Genomic DNA, 23,117 nt, shown 5'->3' on the forward strand with positions numbered 1-23,117 from the left:
AAGCAGCAAGTTTGGTGGGGCGACACTGTTCTGGGTTTTTAGGTGTCATTTGGGATTTGTAGAGTTTCATGCCTTTAATGTAAATAGAGGGTTTATGAATATTTTTGAGGTTATATTTTTTATTTTAAATTATAATATACAAATGTTAACATAGTTTAATTGCCATTTGTTAAGTGTGGAAACACCCCTGGCAGGGGAAAGCAAAGTGTGGCAGGTTATCTAAGGGCTGGGTACTATGGATATATGGCCCCGGTATGGGAACAGAAACGTAATACAGGCCAGGTATTTCAAAATTTCCAAGTCCTCTTCTCTTTTAACATGACGGATTCCAGCAAGAAACGATCACATGGGCAGGATTAGGTTTAAAAGTAACATTGCTCACTGTCACCATCTGGTGGTCAGCAGCTGTACTCAAACAGGCAATAGTCTGTTAACTGCTTACAAAGTGATACTGAAGATATTCTGTTGGCATGCTTGAGATGTCAGTGAAAGCCAAGCAAAGGGTGTGGCATAATATTTTATTCACATATTTAATGGAATACAAAGCCCCCCCAAAAAATCTGACCCCACCCCAAAACCCCAAAAATTGTGCACATCCGATCTTGTGGGAACTATTCCGTGTCACAGAAAAAAAAAAAAATAACCAGGAAACAAAGGAACTTTTTTTTTTTTAACTGTTGGAGTGTAAGACTGCAGTTTTAATCTGATGGCCATATAAAAGTATGCCCTCTCATTGCGAATGAACCATTCGCAAAAAGTAACCACACCTGTCTAGAGTCAGTCGATAAAAAGGCTGCAGCAACAAACAAAACCAAAACATGAGTTTCTTACAGAAAAAAAAAAAAAATTCCTTCGTCAAGCTTTTCCGTTACAACTACAAGGATGTAATAACTCCAGCACAATAATAATTTAGCTTTAAGGGACTGTAAATTCAGTCACTTTTCTATTCTTTTATGCAACCTCCTGCTAAGCTGCTTGTAAGGAATGAACATGTCCCCAATTTGACTTGGAACAGAAACAAAATATTGACAATTTTACAATTTAAAAAGAAAAGAAGGAAGAAAACTGCCAGCAGGGCTACCAATGGAAAACAACCTCAGATGTACTTGTGGCCAACCTAGGTCCAATAACATAAGCTTCATCAAAACAGCTTTCAAAGTGCTTTTTACACAACTAGCCATGTCTTCCAAGTGACTCTGCATCAATGGAACAATCCCATCATTTGGGACAAAAAACATCTGTCATTTCGGTCTGGCCAAAGATCTCAGTGAATCTGGTGACATGTAAAACAAACCAGCTTTAAGACAAAATGGGTTGGCAAACCCACTGATTGGTGAAGAAAAAAGAAAAAGAAAAATAACAGTAACATCACTGCCACTGAAGCCACACATCGCAGTGCATGACAAAGTTCATTTCAGAAGTTTGGGAAGGGGACCCGATCGCTCTCCCCCCCACCCACAGAAGTGTCACACCAATCACAAGAGGGTTTGTCTTAGTTCATTTTGACTCTCTTCCTGACCACTACACATCAAAACACACCAGAAAACAAGTTAACCCAATACAACACACACAATCCAAGATTCGTGGTCCAAAAGGTGCTGTCCAAAAAAGGTCCCGTTGTCCACTTTTTTTTAGCTGTTCCGACATGCGAACAGTCGGTTTGAGCAATTTATGTAGTGGACAATGGAGAAAAGAAAAAAATATATATATATATATTAAAAAGAAAAGACATGTTCAGGATGACGGAGCTTCACTGTCAGTTACTGACTTCTAACAGTCGCTCTTGCAGGAGGAATAAACTGTAGCAGCTCGCTGTCCGTGTCTATTCCTCCCTCTCTAATTGTCTCAATCGGACCATCCAAGCCTGTTCCTCTCGGGTCAGGTCCTCACACCATGTAGGAGTTCTGGTTCTTCAGCTTGTCCAGCTCTTTGCTCTGTTGCCTCAGGAACAAGATTCTGCAGTTGCGAAAAAAAGAAAATGTAAATCAAAATGCATGTGTGTTAACAGCTGAGTCTATGCAAATGTAGCCATTTGCCTCACCTCTGCTCCCTCAGTGTGGCCTGGATTTCACACACTCTGACCAGAGACCGAAGATTTTTCATCTCTGTGCAGATTTCAGACATGTACAAGCTGCCCATGTTGTGGATGTCTTCACGCAACCGAGCCGCCTGGTGGAAAGGGAGAAGTGCATTTTGTCAACAAAAAACAAAAACATGAAAAACGCCAGCTTTCGTGTAACAAAGAGTTATCATAGATGCGATGGAGAACAGCATCTTTGAACACACACACTGTGTGTGTGTGTGTGTGTGTGTGTGTGTAAGTGTAAGAGAGAGAGAGAGAGTTCAGCATAAAATAAAACTCCAACACGGGGAGCAGAAAAGATGACAGAGTAGCACAACCAGAAGTGACAGTGAAAACATTTCACAGCACAAGCTCTTTACTCCATCATCATTTTTTCTGCAGTCTCAGTTTGTCCATACAAACATCAACACAATGAGCAGTAATAAAACTGAGGATATATCCATATATTGTACAGGCCCACTCACGACAAAGTCTGCTGAAAGTCACTCAAGAGCCAATTTCACTATCGAAAAATGGAATTCCAAGCTCTACATTTTTCCTTATAAAATGTGAACCTGTCTTCTGGAGGACTATACCTGTTTCTCTGTGTTCTCTGAAGGCCACCCTTGGATATGTCTGATGAGGTTTTCATCGAAATGAGCTGACAGGCTGGGAGTGAAGGAGCCAGGGGTGTCTGAGTGGCTCGCACTGCTGGACGGAGCGTGAGGCAACAAGGCACCAGATGCGTTTGATCCTGTGCACAACATGTCCTGGCTGCTGGAGGAAGACACGCAGGTGGAGACCGTGTTAATAAAATCCTGCTGCAGTTGTTCTGATGTTCTAGCTGATTACTGTTACACAGATCAGTCTATAATCTCACCGTCTAGCCTATGAATGGGGAAATATGGATGAATTATAAGCCTCACCAACATTTCCGGTTGTTCGGGGAACTGCATCATTGGGAGCTGAGTGTCCCCAAAATGACTACTCTCAAATAACACACAGACCTTGCTGCAAACCCTTTCTCAAAAGTAAACGTTCCCATAAACACTATCTGGAAGACATGTTGCTGTATTTTGTAAAGCATGTTTTTGAAATTCAGGCCAGTTGTCCTTGTAGCTCTTGAATCCCCCCCCCCCCCCGCTACTACTCATCGGCTTTGCCTCCACCAATCTATGCTGTGATGAAGTGATTTTAAATAATTCCTTCCTGAAAGTTACCTTCTCTGCTGCAGAGTCCTGGGGTCTTCTGGCCGCTTTTCTGCTGTCTGGGACAAGGAAGCTGAGCCTGGCTTCCCAGAAGACATGCTGCCCTGAAGAGGGAAAAACAGATGACGATGAGGAGAAACATGAATAAAAACAAGACACGGATACGAAAACCCACACAGAGAAGATGGTCCAGAGGAGTGCAGTCATAAACACAGCGTCTCTGCTCTGTTACTTTAGCTTCAAAGGCTCACCCTGGTTTGCGAGGATGAGACGCTGCCAGGATGCACACCCAAATGAGACTTCTGGTTGCTCTGTGGTGTGCCGTTCCGTGGTGAGACGTACGGCCGCGGCGATGATGTGTCGGACGTCAGGGAGACCGGCGACTGACTCGAGTGCTGGGCTGAAAACAGGAAAACATAAGATCGCCGTGGAAGAATAGGGGATTTGTCAGGTTGCACGTATCATTGTACAGAGTGTGAAGGAGGAAAATGAGCACTGATATTAGACCAGGTTTTTTTAGGACTAACAGCAAACAGTTAAAAAGGTAAAAAGGCTTGAAGAGGGAATACAACAGCATATAAAACATCCTTTATCCCAGAACATGGGACCATGTCTTGTGCTTCTTTTCCCCCCACATAGCTGTAGTCAATCTAAAAAAAACCCTAAAGTTATACACACAGTAAAACAAGGACACAGAGAGCAGAAACCTTCCAAAGAAGATGAAAATCAGTATGTGACAGCAGATGGTGAAAAACAGCAAAGAGGCCGTACCTTGGTTGGAGTGCTGAGCAGCTGAGAGCAGAGCAGTGACGTTGAAAGCAGGTCCAGCAGTGAGGAGCTTATGAAGCACAGACTGCAAGGAAGCTTGGGTGACAGCAGCTGCCAATACTGGAGGGAGGAAAGAGGGACGTGCACACACACACACACACACACACACACAGGTGAGTGAGCAAGAACACACAACAGGTGAGTGTATAAACATTAGAAGTCAGAAAACTCAGTTGAAATAAGAATCAAGTTAGTGCAACAGGGGAAACACTTGTAAAAAACAAAAAAGACAATCAAACACAGATTCTAATTTTTTTTTTTTCTATCACCAAAAGGGTCGATAACACTGTGGCCTCTTTGCTGTCTGACGCAAAATCTTAGAGGGTAAAAATCCAGCTCTTACCTGTCCGACAAGCTTCTTTATAACCACAGTGCACCAACTAAGTTCATATCAACAGACAGAAGGAAGCTAACATGAACGAAGCCTAAATGTAGCCGAACTGCTAGCTTGTTTTGCCACGCATCTTCAAATTCTGCTGGTTCTCATAAACTTAGCCCGCGCACTCATCCTGACTCTTTTTGGAAGTCATGCCTCAAGGCAGGAGCACGGCATGTTCCTTTTTATGCCGGAACACATGTGCTTCTTGGGGGTGGGGGTTACAAAAAGCAAAAACAAACAAGATGTTGTTGTTTTGAAAGATGACATATTTTGTTGTGTACGCAGGAATACCTGTGTGTAAAAACAAGCTTTCCAAACAGGACGCCCCCCCCTTTTTTTTTCTAAGCTAAACAACTATGAAGTTGCAAACAACCCATAATATAACTCTGAGAACCAATTGTGCGCCTCTGTGCTGAATAAGACACTAGACCGGTAAGCAGTGTAAACCGCGCCCTCATCCTCACCCTCGTTCAGCTTGGCCACGTCCATGCTGCCGTTGTTCATCTGCAAAGTTGCTTGCAGCGCCGGGAGGAGCTGATGCAGGAGTGCCGGGTCCTGGAGCAGCGCCGGCGAGGGCAACTGGGCAGACGGAGGCGCCTGAACACTAGAGGACGAAGAAGAGGACGACATGCTGGAAGGGGTGGAGCCTATAGCGGCGGCAGCAGGGGTCAGGCTCTGAGAGGAAGAGGAGGAATGGCCGCAATTGGCTGCTGTGGACTGATCCACTGATGCGATTTCTGTGGAGACGAGCAGAGTGATGAACACAGAATGAATTCACGCTATATTCTGAAGCATAACTATATACACATGAACAAGATTTTATTGGTAAGTCGTACTTGTTGTGGCTTTGTCCTGCAAGGCCTCTTGTCTGTAGTCCATGTCCCTGGGAAAACTGTTTGCTGCCATCTTGACTGAGTCTTTCTGCCGTTGTTCCCTGAAGCAAAGCAAACAGGTTTTGTAAAGCAACAGCGATGATGTTAAGGACGTGGGCTGCGGTTTGAGCCTGTGCCTTAAGCTAATGATATTCTGATAGCATTGTGGTGCTAAAGCCGTCATGTGTGACTCTGCATGAGAACAACAACCTCAGTCACTGTCTCAGGTTAAAAAGCCAACAGACTTGAATAAAGTGAGCCTTGCCTCTCCAGCAGGTCCTTGGGCTTTTCCCACTGGGAGACCTCAGTTCTACAGTTGTAGTAGTACTTCTTCCCAGAGGAGCTAATGTGCTCTGTCCAGTCATCTGCTGGGTCCTAGTCACAAGGAAAATTGAGAGTCAAATAGTTAAAAAAAAAAAAACACTTCACCCCAAGTTCGTTTTGCTCAGTTTATACAAAAACTTTCCCAATAACATTGCCAAAGTAATGCAATTATTGTATGCATGATCATTTTTCATAAATTTTTTTTTATTATTATTGTTGTGACCCTTCACTTCAAAGTCAAAATATCTGATGTTTAGTCAATCTAACAAAGAAGTCACGCCAAGTTAGCTACATGGTCCTCCCGCCACGATGATCCGAAGAGCAGGTAAATTTAACCTTAGTTGGGAAAAGAAAATCCTGACAGTTCGTTTTTGGCCAGTTTCAACTTATTGTGTACTTTTTGATTGCATCTAATCCCCCCCCCACTTTATTCTCTTGGTAAAGCATACAACCTGCTGATCAAGCACTGGCAGACATACACTTCGCTGTTAGATCTAGGTACATCCCAACTACAAACCTTTCTGAAGCCCTACACACTGCCCTTTATACCTGTGCAACCTGCACAGGTATAAATATTGGCACTGGCACGTAGGCTTTTTGTCGATCCATTGCAGAAGCATGCATTCATTTTAAGTACCGACTGTTCATACAGGTTTAGGATGTTCCCTTGTTTTCATGAGCCATAATCTTCAAAGGCTATTTCACTGATACTAAAAAAACCTAGAACTGTAAAACTGAAAGCACAGTATCTGTTTCTGACTGTGTTTTTTTAATCCATCCATGCTATGTGATTTATGCAAATCTCCCCCAGATAAATTCTTCCGCTCTGTATAAAAGTACTTCCTTATTTTCCATACGCTCCCTCCTCAAACCAGTCCAGTCTGTCTGGTGAACAGGAAAAGGTTGCAAAGCATTCTGGTAGTTGCTGGTCTGTAGTTCTCTTTTCAGTGTTATTACACAACCCACTTCCCAGCAGTGACATTCCTCTTGAAGCCGTGAGCCATCACACCTTTTGCTCCACTAAGCACTTTTCCAGTCTCAAAGTGCTCAAGTCAAAGTTTCTTCAAGCAACAGTGTCGGTTTTCCAGCACTCACATTTTTTTTCCTGAGGAGCACGCATTCAAGTTTCAAACAACTTGAGAGGATATGAAAGTGCTCTTTAAACTGATGTAACGCAAGGCAATCGATCACTTTGTGTAAATGGGTTACGAAGCTTCAAAAGCAAAGATCAACAAGTGGAAGAATTCATTTAAATTGTTTATTCCAGTGCTTGGAGGTAGCAGTCCTACTTCATTGTACATACTGGCAAGAGCTTACCTGAGTCAGCACATTTGGTAAACATAAATCCATTTTGCTTTGGGAGGTAAACATCTTTCATTTCCGAGCCTCGATAATGGACCGGGGCTTTTGAGTGTGGATGCGAGCTGGTATGTTTAATATTAATGATGATGCATATACTGACGACTCTGTTAGGATCTAACATTTCTCATCCACATCTGTACTAACTTTAAAACTGTGCTTTTGTAGGTGAGGCTTGAGCCCTTAAAACATGTGATCTCATGCCTTCTCTGTGGAAAGAGTAATTAGATACCACATACTACTAGTAAAACCAACAGTATCTTAGTAACAATTCATTTAAAAAAAATTATATAATTAGATTTTTAGTACTGCAGTTCCCACAGTTATTGATATAACAGAATTAAGATAGACTCTAACGTAATTTGAATATTACACACTTAAAGTGAGCCATGTGTGCTCTGACAAGAGTCTGTAGGAAAGCTTACAAATGCACGGAGCAGTGGGTGCTTGCAGGAGCGGTTCAAATTAGTGTCAAACCAGACAATGTTGAATATTGTGTATTTGGTCCCACTGTGCAGTCCAACCAGTGAGAAATAACAATGTGTCTCTCATTCACACTGACAAATGGCAAATCGTTTAAACAAGGAAGTCCACATTCTAATCAGACCATCTACTACACAAGGAGCCTCTTACATAATTATGAAGTTACAGTCAAGCATTGTTGAGTTAGGTTTGATAAATGTCTGCATGAGAGAGGAAGATGGCTATCCATCACGCCCTGCATAAAATGTTCCATAGTGGCGTGGCTGCACTCTAAAGGAATCGCTGAAGGTTTTATAATCAGATAACACTGGGTAGATCCTTACCCTGTCTGCGGACTTGCTCTGAGCCGCATGCAAGTCGGTGCCATGGTGAGAACTGTTGTTGTGGGAGTTCTCCTGAGGAGAGCCACTGGTCCCTGCAACAAAGCCACTTGTCAAAGGAGAGAAAGCAAACGAGGCTCTGCTAAGAACTAAATCCTCAGGGAGAGTCACAACTGCACAACAGGGAAGAGAAATCAGCTTGCCTTTTGTTATTTTAGGCTTATACTTGCAGTTTACATTTACGTCTTAATCTGATGGCAGTATTATGGGAAGCTTTTTTTCCCACAACATGACAACTGGCAGGGGTGACCAGAGTCTTCATGACAATAACACATGACAGAAGAAGTTCACATATTATGTCAGGGACCAGCATAGAAACAAAGACAGGGTTGACCTTTATGCCTATCTGAGCCCATCTGTGGTTACCGTTTCCCCTTCATAACAACCGCCTGAGATTAATCTTGCAATGGCATGCATGTGCAATGCCACCAGACTCACCGTTTTTCCCTCTGACGCTGTGAGAGGGTTTCGCCTTGCCATGTCCCGTGCCTTCCCCGTGTCTGCTGACAGGACTTTCGTCTGAGCGTCGCTGCATCTTGTAAGGGGGCACAGGATCTGACGACCCATCGCGCACCTTGTCGTAGCGGTGAAGGCTTGTGGCCTGGCTCTTTGGCTGAGATTTATGGGTCTAAAAAGGACAGTGCACAGCAGAATTGTTGAGATATGCTCAATCTCACACAGTGGTGTTCTTACCTCTCAATCAGGAGACCCTTTAAGTTGAATTAGAGCATTTTTATTTTTATTGTCATTCTATTGACATTTCTAGTAAATTCTTGTTTTGATAGAGTAACTGAAACACAAGGGCTGAAGTAAGACAGTCCACATATGAATTACCATTGTGATCAAACTGAAATGTATCCAGACAGTTGCTGATCACCTGCACACTGTGCTGACCTACGTTTATGGATCGTCATGACAGGTGACAGCTAACAACCTGAACATGACATACCTGATACGATTGGGGATCCCTTCTGTCGTTGCACCTGTGGAGACACACAGAACAAAGGTTAGAGCAAGATCTCAATGACGTTTTTTTATTTTCTATTTGTCACTTTGAAAACTGACTTTCTGGAGCATATACAGTTAGCTAAGTAGCTAGCGTTAGCCAAGTTAGCCTGACTTGCCATCTTATCATGATGTGTTAGCTCATACTGTAGTTCACATTGAATCGGTAATGTTTAAAGTATATCTTACAAATACCTAGAATAGGCAGGATTTACGATGTGAATACTATTAGGTGTAACGGTAGTCGACCAGCTAAGGTACATATCCGGAATCAACGGCTAACTAATTGCAGGCTAACCATGCTAGCTAACGGCTACAAGTAAACCTTAAACGCACAAATTAAATCAACGGCGTAAGAAAAACATGTTTCAAACGCTACGGTCTGAGTCTGATTTACCCATCGCTGACTCTTGTTGGTTTCCTTGCATACATCACCATCAAGACCGTGGTGATGTGTGTATGTGTGTGAGGGGGAACCGTGGCCTCCTGACTGCCTGGCTGCTCTCACAGCTCTTTTCTTCAGCTTCCTGATGTCTGCACTCAGTCTGTCCTGCCAAACAGAGAGCTAAAAGTCACGCACCGAATACCAGCACTGCATAGCGGCTGGTCTTTACTGAAAAAGAAAAACAAAAAAGAAACACCCTCAGTGCACCATCTGCCATGCAGTTACGGTATACGCTAAACTCGGCCGATGTAGTTCAGCGGAAGGCAGCAGATGGAGGAGGAAACGGTGAAGGTAGTAATGTTTGGCTAGGAGGATGAAGTTCCTGTTTGTCTTTTCAAATTAAAATACAATTTTAGTTATGCGTTTAGAAGATTATTATTATTATTATTGTTATTATTATTATTATTATTATTAACGAAAAGCAAGACATGTATTATGTGAAACAGAATATCGCAAAAGAACTTCCACTCTTCCGTTTTAAAATTATAAAATATATGCTTAAGTCAAAACCACAAGTAACTGGGTTATCATTTTTAAATAAGTAATTATACTTTTTATGCGATGCTGGCAAAATGGCACAGAATAACAAAAATAACCGCACGTGGTTCTCTAACAAAAAGTGTTTGATTTTCACACCTCACCGTGGCATTTCCGCGTTGATGGGCTATTATTTTGAAGGAAGTCTCATCATATCCCGTATGAGCTCAGCTGTGTCTGGATAACGTGACGCAGTCTGTCAGTGCTGCTGTTGGCTGCTCAAAGTTCACCTCACGTCTCGGTAGTTTTAAGTTGTCAAGTGGGACTCTGCTTCAGCCTGCACGCTTTGTCGCTTTTGTGGTGTTGTCATATAGCTCCCGCACGAACACTTTGCCCAGCGTGAACAGGCCACAGCAGGCTAATATGTCCATTTTCTTACCACCCCTGGGTTTTGGCCTAATTGATACGTGGTTTATGTAGAATAGGGTAGTTGACTATAAATGCAATGAGTCCAGGGCATTTATAGTCAACTACTCAGATGTCTGGAGTCTACTGAGACAAGCACTGTACAGGGTTCCTGATGGACAGTCTGAACTTTGTGACCAGCGATATCTAATGCAGCTGTAGCTATACAGTGTATTCCATTATAGTAACAGAGACCCCAACATCACCATTTTCAAAATCAGAACATCCATATGTTTCATCATGTAAGACGTTATCTAGTACTAATATTGTGCATGACTGAGTGTCTGCAGTCATATGTGGGTAGCTGAACTGAAATAGGTCAACATTAAACTCCATGCTGTGTAACCTCCATGATGTGATTGGCGTATCGATTGCCTGCTGGCTTTATTTGTGTCAAACCGAACACATATTGATGGAATAAGAGACGGTCTTTCTTACATTGCGGTCAGTGGAACAGTGCATAACCTTTCAATACAAGTGGATGTTCAAACACAGCCTGTACTCTTTACATATTTTAAATGATATGGCTTGCATGACCTGGCCCTTATGGGATGGACAGTCTCTGGTGAGTGCATCCTTCTGTTGTTTTGCTTAGCAGTAACTTTTTTTCTACGTAAACACTATTGGAATTTAAAAAAACAAAATAAGACAGAAACATCCTTTATAATCTTTGTAACATGGCCTTGGAATATTAAAAGAATTAAAACTAAATCCTAGATAATCAATGTTGAGATATTCTATTCAAGGTGTTTCATTTTTGAACTGATTTTAGTGACAGAGCATTAAAAAATTTCTCATGATTTTTACTATTTGTTGTTAATGCGTATGAACATTCAAAATATTCATTATTATATTATTTCACATGTTTAAATCAGTTTTACAGTATTGTGTAGCTTCAAACTCTTTGTACCTGATACTTGCATGCATGAGTAACAACAGAGTAACTCATACATAGATTAGTCTGTTGTGAGAGTGCAGGCCTTACTGTTTTTGGTTTTCACATACATTTCCAGCCCAAGAACAGATTTTTAGATATAAATCTAAAACTGAACCCGTGCAAAGGTCCTGCAGACATTATCCTCTACCCACGCTGGTGGATAGATCATGGGTAAAACTGTTGTACAAGCAAAGAAAGCAACATGCATTTTTATATATTTATTTTGAGATCTAAACTGAAATGTAATAACTGAGCTTTGTTTTGATCTTTTCCTGAAATTATTGCAAGAAATATTGATTATTTAAACATGCCAAACTGAAATATATATATAAATAATATATATAAATAATGGACATGGCTTTGTTGATACTTGATAAGAACTGTTACAATAAAAATCAGCAATAGGGGGCACTAATATCTCAGTATGTTGTTCGGGGCCATCTAAAGACAAATACACTCTTTCCTTTTTCCTTTTCACATGTGGTACATTCCCTCTTTACACAAGAAAAAAGAGAGAGTTTAAGTCTGCTGAGATGGTTTCTTTGTCCTTTTTTTTCTTCTATTCTTAGGAGGGATGCTAAACCAAACTGAGCATAGAGGTATGTAGAATATAGAATATGAACCAGAGTATGGTTTCATTATATCCTTTTCCTTATATCCTGTGTGATGAGCACAGTGACACTGAATCTTCCATATAGAAGGCTTTTAATCACACCTTTCGTTTAACCTCTGACCTCTCTCATCTGGCTTCTGACCTCACCTTCTGACCCTCAAAAACACAACCTAGAAGATAAGAGCAGGTGCAGGTTTGTTCGTTTGTACGTGTGCTTATGCATGTCCTGCCACTTACCCGGTAGGCATGTGCATGCTGCTATCATCAATGATGTCTGGAACTGAGCCACATACCGACAGAGAGGAGGACTACAGGTTTCTCCACAGCATGCTGATGGAGAAGAAGCTTCACTTGCTCTTCAAGGTGAACGCACGTTTGTGCTGTAATGAGCTGTGATCACTCAATCTGTCCATCCAAGTCACAGAATTCACTTCATTTAAAGTGAATTTGGTATTCAGATCCTATTGTTAGCAGTATTATGTGTTTATGTTTTATTATGTACAAGTAATGCCACTGGATTAGAGTGCTGTTAATATTATGTACACTGGAAAGTGCCACAATATGTACTTCAGGTACATATTATGCACAATTAAGATACTTATGATTATAACTTATACTTAAGTAAAAGGATTAAATGCTTATTTTCCAGTCTGCAGATGACAAGAATTATGCACACACACACACACGCACACACACACACAAATTCGATGCTGAGTTTAACTAATTTAATTACATGTAAACTTTCCATGAAATGTTGTTACATAAATAAAATCTGGTCGGGGGCTGTTCTGGAAGTGATTCAGGGCAACAGGAGTCTCATGGTGGCCTTAGCTCAGCAGTTGCTCTTAATCATTTTTTCCCTTAAAGGCGTCAGCATTTACAGGATTTAACTGTAAAAAGAACAGTGTCCTGTATTTTTTTACAGCAAGTGCAACAGTGTACTATATTTTCCACCAGTCTCAAAAACAATAAAACCATATCACAGATTCACTACAGCTGTGTGCTGTATTAAAGGTTTATATTTACAGTACTTTGGGATTTTTTTAAATTTCTTTAAATCTATATTAGTAGCCAGTTGTTTTCACAGCAGTAGTATTAGTAGTTATTGATAAGTAACTAGTAATAGTTAAAGTTCCCCTTTACTGCAGAGAAAAGCTCTTGCATGATCCTCTCCTTACTTGCCAGATTCACGAGCAACTGAAGCGTTTTGAGAAGCGAAGCCCCGTCCCCGTCCAGGAGCACGCGGCGAATCTGGCCTCAAGTGTAAGTGACCGTCTCCAAACATCTTTTGCAGATAGACACACTGCCGAGGATGACAGCTTGACAGAAGAGGGAACAGAGGTTATCTCACCAATGGTCTTCTCTCACTTTCCTGTCACAAAGAGGATTTCTTCTTATGTGTGCTGAATTATGAAATGTTGTCTCAAGCGCTGTCACCTTAGATATCATCGTTTGAAAAGGCTGTTTTAAAGGAGTTTTTTTTTCTTAACTCATGAGCCAAGAGTTAGATCATTGAAGACTGAGCACCAAGCGGGAGCCGCGGAAATCATTCCATCTAATGTTTCAGGAAAACAATTAATTTCAGATTTAGGCTGACGCGACAGACAGATGTGCGTCATCCTCACTCCTGTTACCATCCCGTCTTTCTTTCATTTTCATCCATCCCCATGACTAATTTGTATATTTCGATTAACCCCCACCTTTATTTCTGATTTCACCACCTTTGTCCTGGACAATGTCCAAATTGAATTTTTTTTAACCCTTTTCCCTTCCATATATTCTTCTCTCCACCCCTTTTCTTGTACTCTTTTCCTTCCATTTCTTCTTTTTTTCATATCCATATACTGTAATATCTGCCATGTTTCCATTCTGTCTCTCTGCTACACTCCCCCACTTCAGCTCCCTCCCTTCAGTCCCCTTGCTTCAGATTCAGTACGACAGCCACTCTCTGCCTGGCTTAAATCATCAGGACCTACTGCAAGGGCCAAACCGAGGTTCTGTTTCCCCTCAGAGAGGCTTCTGTTTGCTCACAGTGGAAACTAATGACCTTCATGCATTGTGTCTCTGGAGTGTGCCTCGACATCTTGAAGCAGTAGAAGTCATTACAGTAATATGCCTGACAAGACGGGCGACTGCACACAGTCACTCGCCGCCTCTCTACTTGCTGCCGACGGTCAAGGCTGCTCTGTTTTAGCTGTCACCACAGCTGTTGTGTAGCCTTGAACATTCAGAAGTGTTCTCTTTTTTTTTCCGACAGTGACTCGAGACGCAAAGCTAAAACAGGAAACAGACAAATGGCTCACACCAGGATGAGAAAACTCCCCGTGAGGCAAACAGGGTTTTAGGAAAGTGTCTGAAATAACGACAGCACTGACGTTGTGTCCGGCAGATATAAATTTCATGAACCTTTTATGCGTTTTTGCTTGTTCCCCTACCTGAAAACGTCACAAAAGCCTTAACATAAAAAGAGTACCTCTAATTATAAACATCCGACCTCTCCCTTCTTCCCTGTTCCAGTTGGCAGAGGAGCTCATATACCAGGGTTGGAGAGAGGAAGTCAAAGAGCTGCTTGCCCTCATTTCCAAACCCCACTTTCAGGTAAAAATATTTCCTTCCACAGTGACATGTTACTGTAACTTCACATGTGTCAAGCTAAAGCTTCCCCTCTCCTGGGCCAGTTATATAGCATTTTTAGCAAAGGTAATATATATATATATATATATGTAGCGGTTCCGAATGACAGCAATATCAGGAAGAAGGAACACGAGAAGCTGGAGAAATACCAAGGGCTCAGAGAAGAGCTCGAGAGGATGTGGAGGGTGAAGGTAACGGTGGTCCCCGTGGTAATCGGAGCACTAGGTGCGGTGACTCCCAAGCTAGGCGAGTGGCTCCAGCAGATCCCGGGAATAACATCGGAGATCTCTGTCCAGAAGAGCGCAGTCCTGGGAACAGCTAAGATACTGCGCAGGACCCTCAAGCTCCCAGGCCTCTGGTAGAGGACCCGAGCTTGAAGGATAAACCGCCCGCAGGGGCGTGCTGGGTGTTTTTTTTTATATATATTACCTTTGCTAATAATATATATAATATATATACAGAGGTAAAGCGTGTCATCAACATGTTGATCCCATATTTTTTATTTTCAGCAGAACACAGAAAACACAGCAGAGATAATGCACCATTTTAAGAAAAATATTAGCTCAATTTGATTTTGATGGAAGCAATGTGTCTCAAAAAGGTTTCCCAGGGACAAATTTACCACTGTGAAACACCCCATCTTCTTTTAACTACAGTCTGTAAATACCTGGGAACTGAGGAGACAAGCTGCTGGGTTTTTGGGAGGGGAATGCTGTCCCATTCCTGTCTGATAGTGATAATATTCTAGCATTGTCTTGGATGAGAGTATATGTTGTTCTAAAACCTTTCAGCATTCATGGTGCAAGCTTCCAATTCCATACCAGAGATGCAGGCTTTTGAACTGAGAGCTGATAACAAGCCAGATGGTCCCTCTCCTCTGTAGTCCAGAAGAATTTTGAACCGTCTGACCACAGAAAGGTTTTCCTCTTTTCTTCGGTCCTTTTCAAAAGTACCCGATAGAGCTTTAACCTGCATTTATGGATGGCATAGTGAGCTGTGTTTACAGGCAATGATTTCTGAAGCATTCTGAGCCCATGCAATGCCTGTATATAAAATGTCATTGTATCTACTCTGGTCAACAGCATCCACGCTTCGTACTGATGTCCACAATTCCATTTATATTTCTCTCACAATCCAGGAGCACCTCCAGAATTATTTCATATGGGAGGCACTTAAAATATTGGGGTGGCACACTAAAAACAGAATTTCCAGTTTTGTTATGCTGTTGGCAAATATAGGTTACTTGAAAAATATGGCAAAAAAAGAGGGGGGAAAAGAATTATATGCCTAGTTAATTTCCAGCTATTAAAGTTGAGCGGTGGCCAGTGGCCCCCCTGACCCCTCTTGGTGCGCCCCTGTCACAATCAAAAAAACAAACAAAATCATTTCACTAGTACATATGACATCCATCTCGGACCTTCTTTTAACAAGGTGTACAAGAACTTAAAGTTAACCAGCACAATTTTACCGTGTACACCTTGTAAAACTAGCAGTAGAAAAATTAAAGAGCTTAAAAAATCTGCCGCGTTATCGTTCTCTCTTGTCCCTCCCACTCACCACTTCCTGTTCTTCTAAATCACAGAGGAGGAGACTACTCAGCAATGATTATTTTAATAGAAACGCTTTAGTGAAATTTATCAGTAGACTTTTAAATGACCTTGAAGGTAGTAGTAGTATAAGGTAACTCCCAACTCTTGGGGGCGATTGTGGCTCAAGAGTTGGGAGTTCGCCTTGTAATCAGAAGGTTGCCGGTTTGAGCCCCGGCTTGGACAGTCTCGGTCGTTGTGTCCTTGGGTAAGACACTTCACCCGTTGCCTACTGGTGGTGGTCAGAGGGCCCGGTGGCGCCAGTGTCCGGCAGCCTCGCCTCTGTCAGTGCCCCATAGGGTAGCTGTGGCTACAATGTAGCTTGCCATCACCAGTGTGTGAATGGGTGGATGACAGGTTGTGTAAAGCGCTTTGGGGTCCTTAGGGACTAGTAAAGCGCTATACAAATACAGGCCATTTACCATTTATAAGTGTACACAAACATAAAATAAATAAAAGGAAAACAGACAGAAATCAATATATGATCCCACATGCTTCTGGTGTTGTCATTTTGATAGTTTAAACATTTCTTATGTTTTCTACGCTATATTGTAAAAAAAATCATTGCAATCTGTTTTATTTACATTTATTTACGTTTTACATGGCATTCTGACTTTTTCAGAATTGGTTAAAGGCCTGTAACACTATGCCAGTGCACATTCAGCAGTCAGCCAGTATATAAGCTGGTGAAGAGCTGCTCTGTCAGTGAGTGGGACAGCTTTGAATGGTTTGCCTGAGGATGAGATGAGATAAGATGAGTCTTTAAGCAACCAGTAAGTAGCAAGTGTTTGCCTGTAGCAGAAGTGTTTTCCCTTTGACTTGGTTAAACATCTCCTTTACTTTTCAGGATATTTTAGCTTGTGGTCCTTTTGTTTGGCTGAAATAGCACTGCAGCAGACTCTGTGAGTCGAGTCCTTAATGAAATATTATTTTCTCACAACTCACTCTATTTGGCTTTTTCCTTTCCTGGTTATACTAATGTTAGTCCCCTCATCTCCTAGCCAGGCACTTAGCGAACAGCATGAAAGGTGTGTATAGTGGTGGATGTGGTTCTAATATGCAGTGCTTTGAGTATAAAAGTGCTATATAAGTAAAGCTCCATTTTTAGGATGCATTGTAAAGAATTTCATGTGGTATGGACGTCTGTGATTTGCAGTGAGCCATCAGGAGCCCAGCCACTGGACCTGTTTTAATACTTCCTGGTTTGTCTTGCTCTAAAGCTCTAAAGCTGCAATTGTTGCAAATGTCGTAACAAGAGACAAGATTTCATATTTACCCAGCACACGCAATATGAAACATGGAAATCTTTAGCTGCTGATAACTTTACACTTTGCTGCAGAGAGATAGATCAGAAAATCAATACTGCCCTCATGCCTGTCTTTTAACAGCCAGTTAGCTTAGCTTAGCAAGAAGGCAAAGAGTGACCTAATTGGAGATGCAGTTAACTTGTTTTATTAGAAAAAACCGACACAAAAAATGGAACAAATATTCATTAGAATAGTTTCTTATTTTTCCCCGTTTACAGTTTTTATCTTATGCTAGTAATTCACAGCTTCTTGCTATTTTCAAGAGCGATAGAAAAGAGGCTTCAGTCTTATCTAAGTATTCAAGGAACTGACTCTTTTTGCTAAACACAAACATTACTTGAACTGTGAAAGGGTGCATGTTTCTTCCACAAGGATTTTCAGATATGATGATGAAATATGAGATGAAATGAAAAAGCAGCCAAAAAAACTTGTTGCTTTGTTCACTTCTGTCTCAGCTCTCCAGCACCAAAGATTCAATAGCAACAATGAAAAGTAATTGTGTACTTCTCAGTAATTTTTTCCAAGATAGTTGACATTAAAATTGTAGCTGACAGCTCAATCTCCGTTCATGCTACAAGCACACATATACATTAAACGACTTACACTATATGTTTCCTACAATCCACTCTTATATGAGTCACTCTAAGTGGCAAATTAATCTGACCGTAAAGTTCATTTAAACTGATTACACCTCATCATTCTGCAGCTGAGAGGTGCTGACATCTATTAACCACACTAGCACTGAAGCTAATCTACTCCCGAGTTATGTTTATTAGTGTGCACTCATATAGTGGTCCACACTCCTCAAACGCACAGTTCCTTCTTTCGGATCTGCTGACAGTCATTTTTCAGATGCACATACACATACACGTAGCATACGTACACAGCGCATATGGTTTTCCAGTGAACTGCAGAAGTTGTGGCTTTTCCTAATGAGGAGCAGAAGCCAGCCGACAACTAACAGGTTTGTTTGAACAGCCCTAATGACCTGTTTGTTCTTGGCCACAGTGCACGGGCTCGCACATACTTATAAGAGACACTGGGTATAATATCCTGTAAATGAATGTTTGTTTTTTTAAAACCTGTCTGTGAAAGTGGCCAGAGACACGTTGCTCACTCATTGGCAGCTTTTGAGCAGAGTAACTGTTGATGGATATGCGGATAACAAGTAGACTAACTGACAGATGGATTGGCTGATTATTAAAATTAAGTTGATGAGCACATGTTCCCCCCCTCTTCTCATTCTTTCATATTACAGTAAATGACCTTCTTGTTTGGAACTGCATTTTGCACAGGCTCGCAGAGAGAGGGATTAACATTTATGCTGTGTGTTGCTTTTCAGCAAACAAAACCGGGGATTTCACACTGCCAAAGCAACCATATCAAAAAGAATTTAAATGAACTGCCTGGGTATTGATAGCAAGTCAAAGATCTATTCGCTGGGAAGTGATCCTTTATAAGATGCGCGATGTTTGAGCTGAGCCAGATGGCTGCAGGCAGAGCCAGTGTTAGTGATGAGGGGGAGCTGCTTTCAGGTGGCCCACAGGCTGGTGGTACATTCCAAACTAAATCAGGCTGACATTCCAGGAGGAAACTGCTGCCTCTGGATTAGGTAAGTGTATTCGGGGCGAAGCTTGGCTGTCAACCTTTCTAAGACTACGCTTTACCTAACAGATGATCTAAACGTGTAAGCTGGTGACATTAGGGACACTGGGGATAGCGGGGACAGCAGTTCTACTGCCTACCTAAATTCAAACTGGACAAGTTTCCCAATGACACCTCCAGCATTTGTGCACAGGCTGAATCTGACAGCAGCTTGACAGCCTGCATGCCTCATTATGTTCAGAGTATGTATGGCCTGGGACACTTACAGAGGAGTATTTCTTTTCGGTGCATGTCAGATTGATTGGACTCAGCCCAGTGTATTTCCAGGATCCCAGAATGCAAAGTGACATTAACTCAAAGCTGAACACCATCTTGACTGTTTTTTCTATTCCTTTTGCAGAGTCTCCTGCATGTCCATGACGCTGTAGCTCAGAGAGACTTTGAGCCTGTTCTGCCACCCATACCTGATGACGCACTGGAGGACGAGGAGGATTCGGTCAAAATTGTCAGTTTGGTCAAAACCAAAGAGCCTCTGGTCAGTACAGTCTGCTCAAAGGTCAGGTTTTAAAAAAGAAACCGACAGAGAGAGAGCCACGATGCAGCGGTTATGTGAATCTTCATTTAACTCTTAGCAGCGAAACAAATAAACACATTTGATACAACTAATTTCCAGTGACAGAGGCCAGAGGCCGGTTACAAAAACGTCATGCCGAGAAAATGAATTCCTTCTGTCTGTGCTGCGTGCCAGCTTGTCTCTAATACGGCCTGCCTGGTCTCAGACCTCACGCAAAACATAGAGAAATGCAAACATTTAGGTCAAAGCTACCATGTAACGAGGCGACTGTGCCTAAAAATGCGCAATTTGTCCAGCCACATTAACTGACACACACGGGCAATCCAGCGCAATGAGCACATCTAATAGGTTGAAATTTTCTCCAGGGACTGAATTCATGCTGTGTTGCTGAACAGCGTGACTGCTAAAGCAGCGTATGCCAAGGTGTAGCGGGACGAAAGCCTTTGACAGGATCATATTTGCCTCTAGGCTGAAACATAAGGCAGCTTTCCTCAGCTCAAAATTTACAGAGTCAATTCTTCCACATCTCTTTTGCCATATATCTGCAGAGACGAGCGGCACGGTTCCAGCATTGTTGTGCAGATGTGTATGGTGTGCAAAACTTGTGTGTATAAACAGCAAAAAAAACCAAAAAAAACCCTCTTAATGGCATTTTAAAGCCGTTCTGCTCGTTTAGAATGATTGTTACTGATGAAGATCAACTAGTTTCGAGGTCTTTAATCAAAGCTTATTTTCTCGATGGTATCGGAATGATTCCCCGTATTCAACATTCAGCCATTGTCAGGTTTTGTTTTTTTTTTTTGATATTTCCTGGATCAAGTGAAACGGGGCAGGAAACCAGTAAAACTACAAAGCGTGCATACCTCTGCCAATGCCACAAATCCTCTAAATTTGTTATTATAATCAGTTTTTCCAGTTGCTTCTGGATCAAAATCTCCATAAAGTCAGTGATTGATAGCAGTGGGGTTCATATGGCAGGGTTTTCCCCCATTCAAGTACGCCCAGTAGTTTATTAGAAAATAGAAGAAATGTCCTCAAATGCAAAGTGAAAATTTCTTTTGAAAAATCCTGGATCTACATCACAAAACCAGGCTTTTCTATTATTTCGTATTGTTGCTTTACTTTCCAACAGATGTCAGTGAATTCTAATGGCAGCTTTCTGAGATATCTCACTAAGCAAAAGACAAACAAACAGCGCAGAAATCCCAGCGATGGGTTTAATTTAAATATGTTTTCAGGATAAATATGAATGTAATTTACTTAATGACGGACATTTTTGCTTTTGTGTGTGTGTGTACTCCTGTGTTGGTGATTGAGCTTCCAAAAGGCTCTTCGGACCAATAATGGAGAACATACTTTTGTATTGATCCCAAAATTAGATTGGAAGGGGACTGACCTTTTTCTGACATAGCCTCTTTGATCAATCCAACATGTTTTCCAGACAACAGGGTTACACCCGAGCATGAGCTGATTGTAGTCAGCTACATAAGATGCTCTTTCCATTGCGATTTGCTCCACATCAATAACATCTGTTGAAAATAATGCTGATTTGAATAACCTTTTCCAGCGCTTTGTGTGTTACATGAAGGCAGCCGCCTAAATGGGCCTGTCTTGATACAAATAACCTTCCTTGGAATCAGGGGACTTTAAATAAGAAGCTTGTCTAGGCCCTAATAAATTCAACATGTTACTTTCACTCGCCATCGTTTGACCTCTTTGCCTCTCTGCATCTGCTCGTATGCTTGTCCATTCATTCACTAATCACTGTCCTTAAGGGAGCAACAGTTAAGAGGGATACATCCACCGGGGCTATTGTTGTGGCGAGGATCATGAGAGGAGGCGCAGCTGACAAAAGCGGTAAGCTGATAGACTCTTGATTGCAAATATGCTTCCTTTCATCCTCGCTTACATTAGGTTGCAGAAACGCTGTGATTGTACATTTCCATGTTTTAAAGAAAAGCATGAGGTACAGGTTTCCATGTTAATCTCCAATGCTTTGAAGGCCTCATCCATGAAGGCGATGAGCTGAAAGAGGTGAATGGAGTCCCACTAGAGCACAGGAAGCCAAAGGAAATCCTTCTCCTGCTGGTTAGTCTCACATGTTTTTTCTCATTAAGCCACCAAAACCAATAAACCTTTCCACGTTACTTAAACTTTCACTTCTGTAAAAAAATTATTGTTTACCTAATTACAATATTTCTGTAAGGTTGACCACATTTTTTGGTTTTGAACAGATTACAGTAGCGTGTTACTTGCCTAACACAAGGCTGGGTTTGTGAACTGGAACTCTTTGCTCTGTTAGCCAAATGTGTTAACACCTGCGCTATCAAATAAAGAGAACTCAGCTGACAGTTAGCTAAAACATCAAGTGCCATCATCCTGCCATTCCGGCCAGTTCAACAGCCCACTAAAAAGCAGATAATCTTATGGGGTCCAACCAAACTCAAATATTCAGTCTAATGAAAATACAAGCGATGGTGATGTAAATATTTTGAAAATTTTATTCCAAAAACATAAACAACACAGGCTATTTGCAATAAATTGCTACCCAGTCATGTGCAAAGTGTTAAGGCCTACTTGTGACACCAACTTCAATACAAGAGCAATAAATCTAGGTTAGAGTAAAGAGCAATATCACAAGCTAACCACATTTTTTTAACTTTTCTTTGAGGTAAAATTTTGTAGGATCAAGGCTAGAAGTATATTGTAACATGTAATGAAAAACATCTGAGTAGCCAGAACTCTATAAATCTTACTTAAGGTAAAAACACGAGGAAAAACTGAGAAAACATCAAATGCTATCACATCAATCATGCTGCTAATATTTTGATTTCTCTCAGACTGTTTACAGTCTTCATCGGTGGCTCTATCTTCAAATTCATTTTTTCCTACTTTCAATTTAAAGTGAGATTTATTTGTCAGTAAAAAAACAAACCACAACAAAATGTTTACTGTTGCTACTTTGAGCAATAGCTAGCTTAGCTTAACAGCTAGAAACAGGACGATGTAGCTAGCTAAAATAATACAAAAGTACTGTGGTGATTAAATAAAGAAGTATGCCAATAATTAAGGTTTAAAAATGCATATTTATTTAATGTTTTAATCAATTTATTGTTTAAGATTTTCACAGATCCAGGCAATTTGCTCCCCTTGTTTCGACTGTTTTGTGTAAAAATATGAAAGAGGTACCTCAAACTGTTGCTTTCATGACACTGTGTTTGTGCAGGCTCGCTCTAAGGATGAAGTCAGGTTCAAAATTATTCCTGCATACTCCAGGGAAGAAATGTCAACAACTAAGCAAAAGGTACAAAGAACATTAACCATAACACTCGTGCTAGTGTGCGTTGTGCATGGACATTAGCATGCGATGCGGCTGCATGGAGAAAACTGTCCACCTGGTTTCAGTAAAAAATGTATGAAATCAGCGATATCTCGTGTGTTGGGTTATGTTTTGTGTTTCTGCCACAATGCTGTCACTGCTGCTGCAGGGTTCTCAAGAAGTAAGCACAGATCAGACCATCAAGGATAAGATGCTAACGTCATTACAACTTACAGCTTTTTATCATTTAAACGT

At 41.4% G+C, this 23,117-nt stretch overlaps 2 protein-coding genes across 3 annotated transcripts in view; one reads left to right on the forward strand and one right to left on the reverse strand.

The window, feature by feature from the left end:
• Nucleotides 1-536: 536 nt before the first annotated feature.
• On the reverse strand, nt 537-9,628 carry LOC146648543 (WW domain-containing adapter protein with coiled-coil-like). Of its 2 annotated transcripts, none has more exons than XM_085389321.1 (13): nt 9,298-9,628; nt 8,845-8,878; nt 8,334-8,523; nt 7,839-7,930; nt 5,615-5,724; nt 5,314-5,411; nt 4,942-5,214; nt 4,042-4,158; nt 3,522-3,670; nt 3,283-3,374; nt 2,659-2,836; nt 2,042-2,169; nt 537-1,956 (listed from the first exon to the last, which is right to left on the reverse strand). In XM_085389321.1, the coding sequence occupies exons 1-13, from the start codon at nt 9,336-9,338 to the stop codon at nt 1,887-1,889; spliced, it is 1,572 nt and encodes a 523-aa protein (XP_085245447.1). In that variant the 5' UTR covers nt 9,339-9,628; the 3' UTR covers nt 537-1,886. The 2 variants fall into 2 exon arrangements, with proteins under 2 accessions (XP_085245447.1, XP_085245446.1); XM_085389320.1 differs by having other exon boundaries at nt 2,659-2,839.
• A 2,479-nt stretch (nt 9,629-12,107) lies between these two features.
• LOC146648544 (MAGUK p55 subfamily member 7-like) overlaps nt 12,108-23,117 on the forward strand; it is a 28,497-nt gene continuing 17,487 nt past the window's right edge. Inside the window, exons 1-7 of the mRNA XM_085388204.1 lie at nt 12,108-12,200; nt 13,023-13,100; nt 14,355-14,435; nt 19,370-19,504; nt 21,319-21,400; nt 21,546-21,631; nt 22,770-22,847. Coding sequence (XP_085244330.1) covers nt 12,108-12,200; nt 13,023-13,100; nt 14,355-14,435; nt 19,370-19,504; nt 21,319-21,400; nt 21,546-21,631; nt 22,770-22,847 — 633 coding nt within the window. The remainder of the gene's footprint in view (nt 12,201-13,022; nt 13,101-14,354; nt 14,436-19,369; nt 19,505-21,318; nt 21,401-21,545; nt 21,632-22,769; nt 22,848-23,117) is intronic.

Source organism: Rhamphochromis longiceps, linkage group LG18 (assembly GCF_057381845.1).
Source record: "Rhamphochromis longiceps isolate RC_006_pf linkage group LG18, R_longiceps_female_GT1.1, whole genome shotgun sequence".
Classification (NCBI taxonomy): domain Eukaryota; kingdom Metazoa; phylum Chordata; class Actinopteri; order Cichliformes; family Cichlidae; genus Rhamphochromis; species Rhamphochromis longiceps.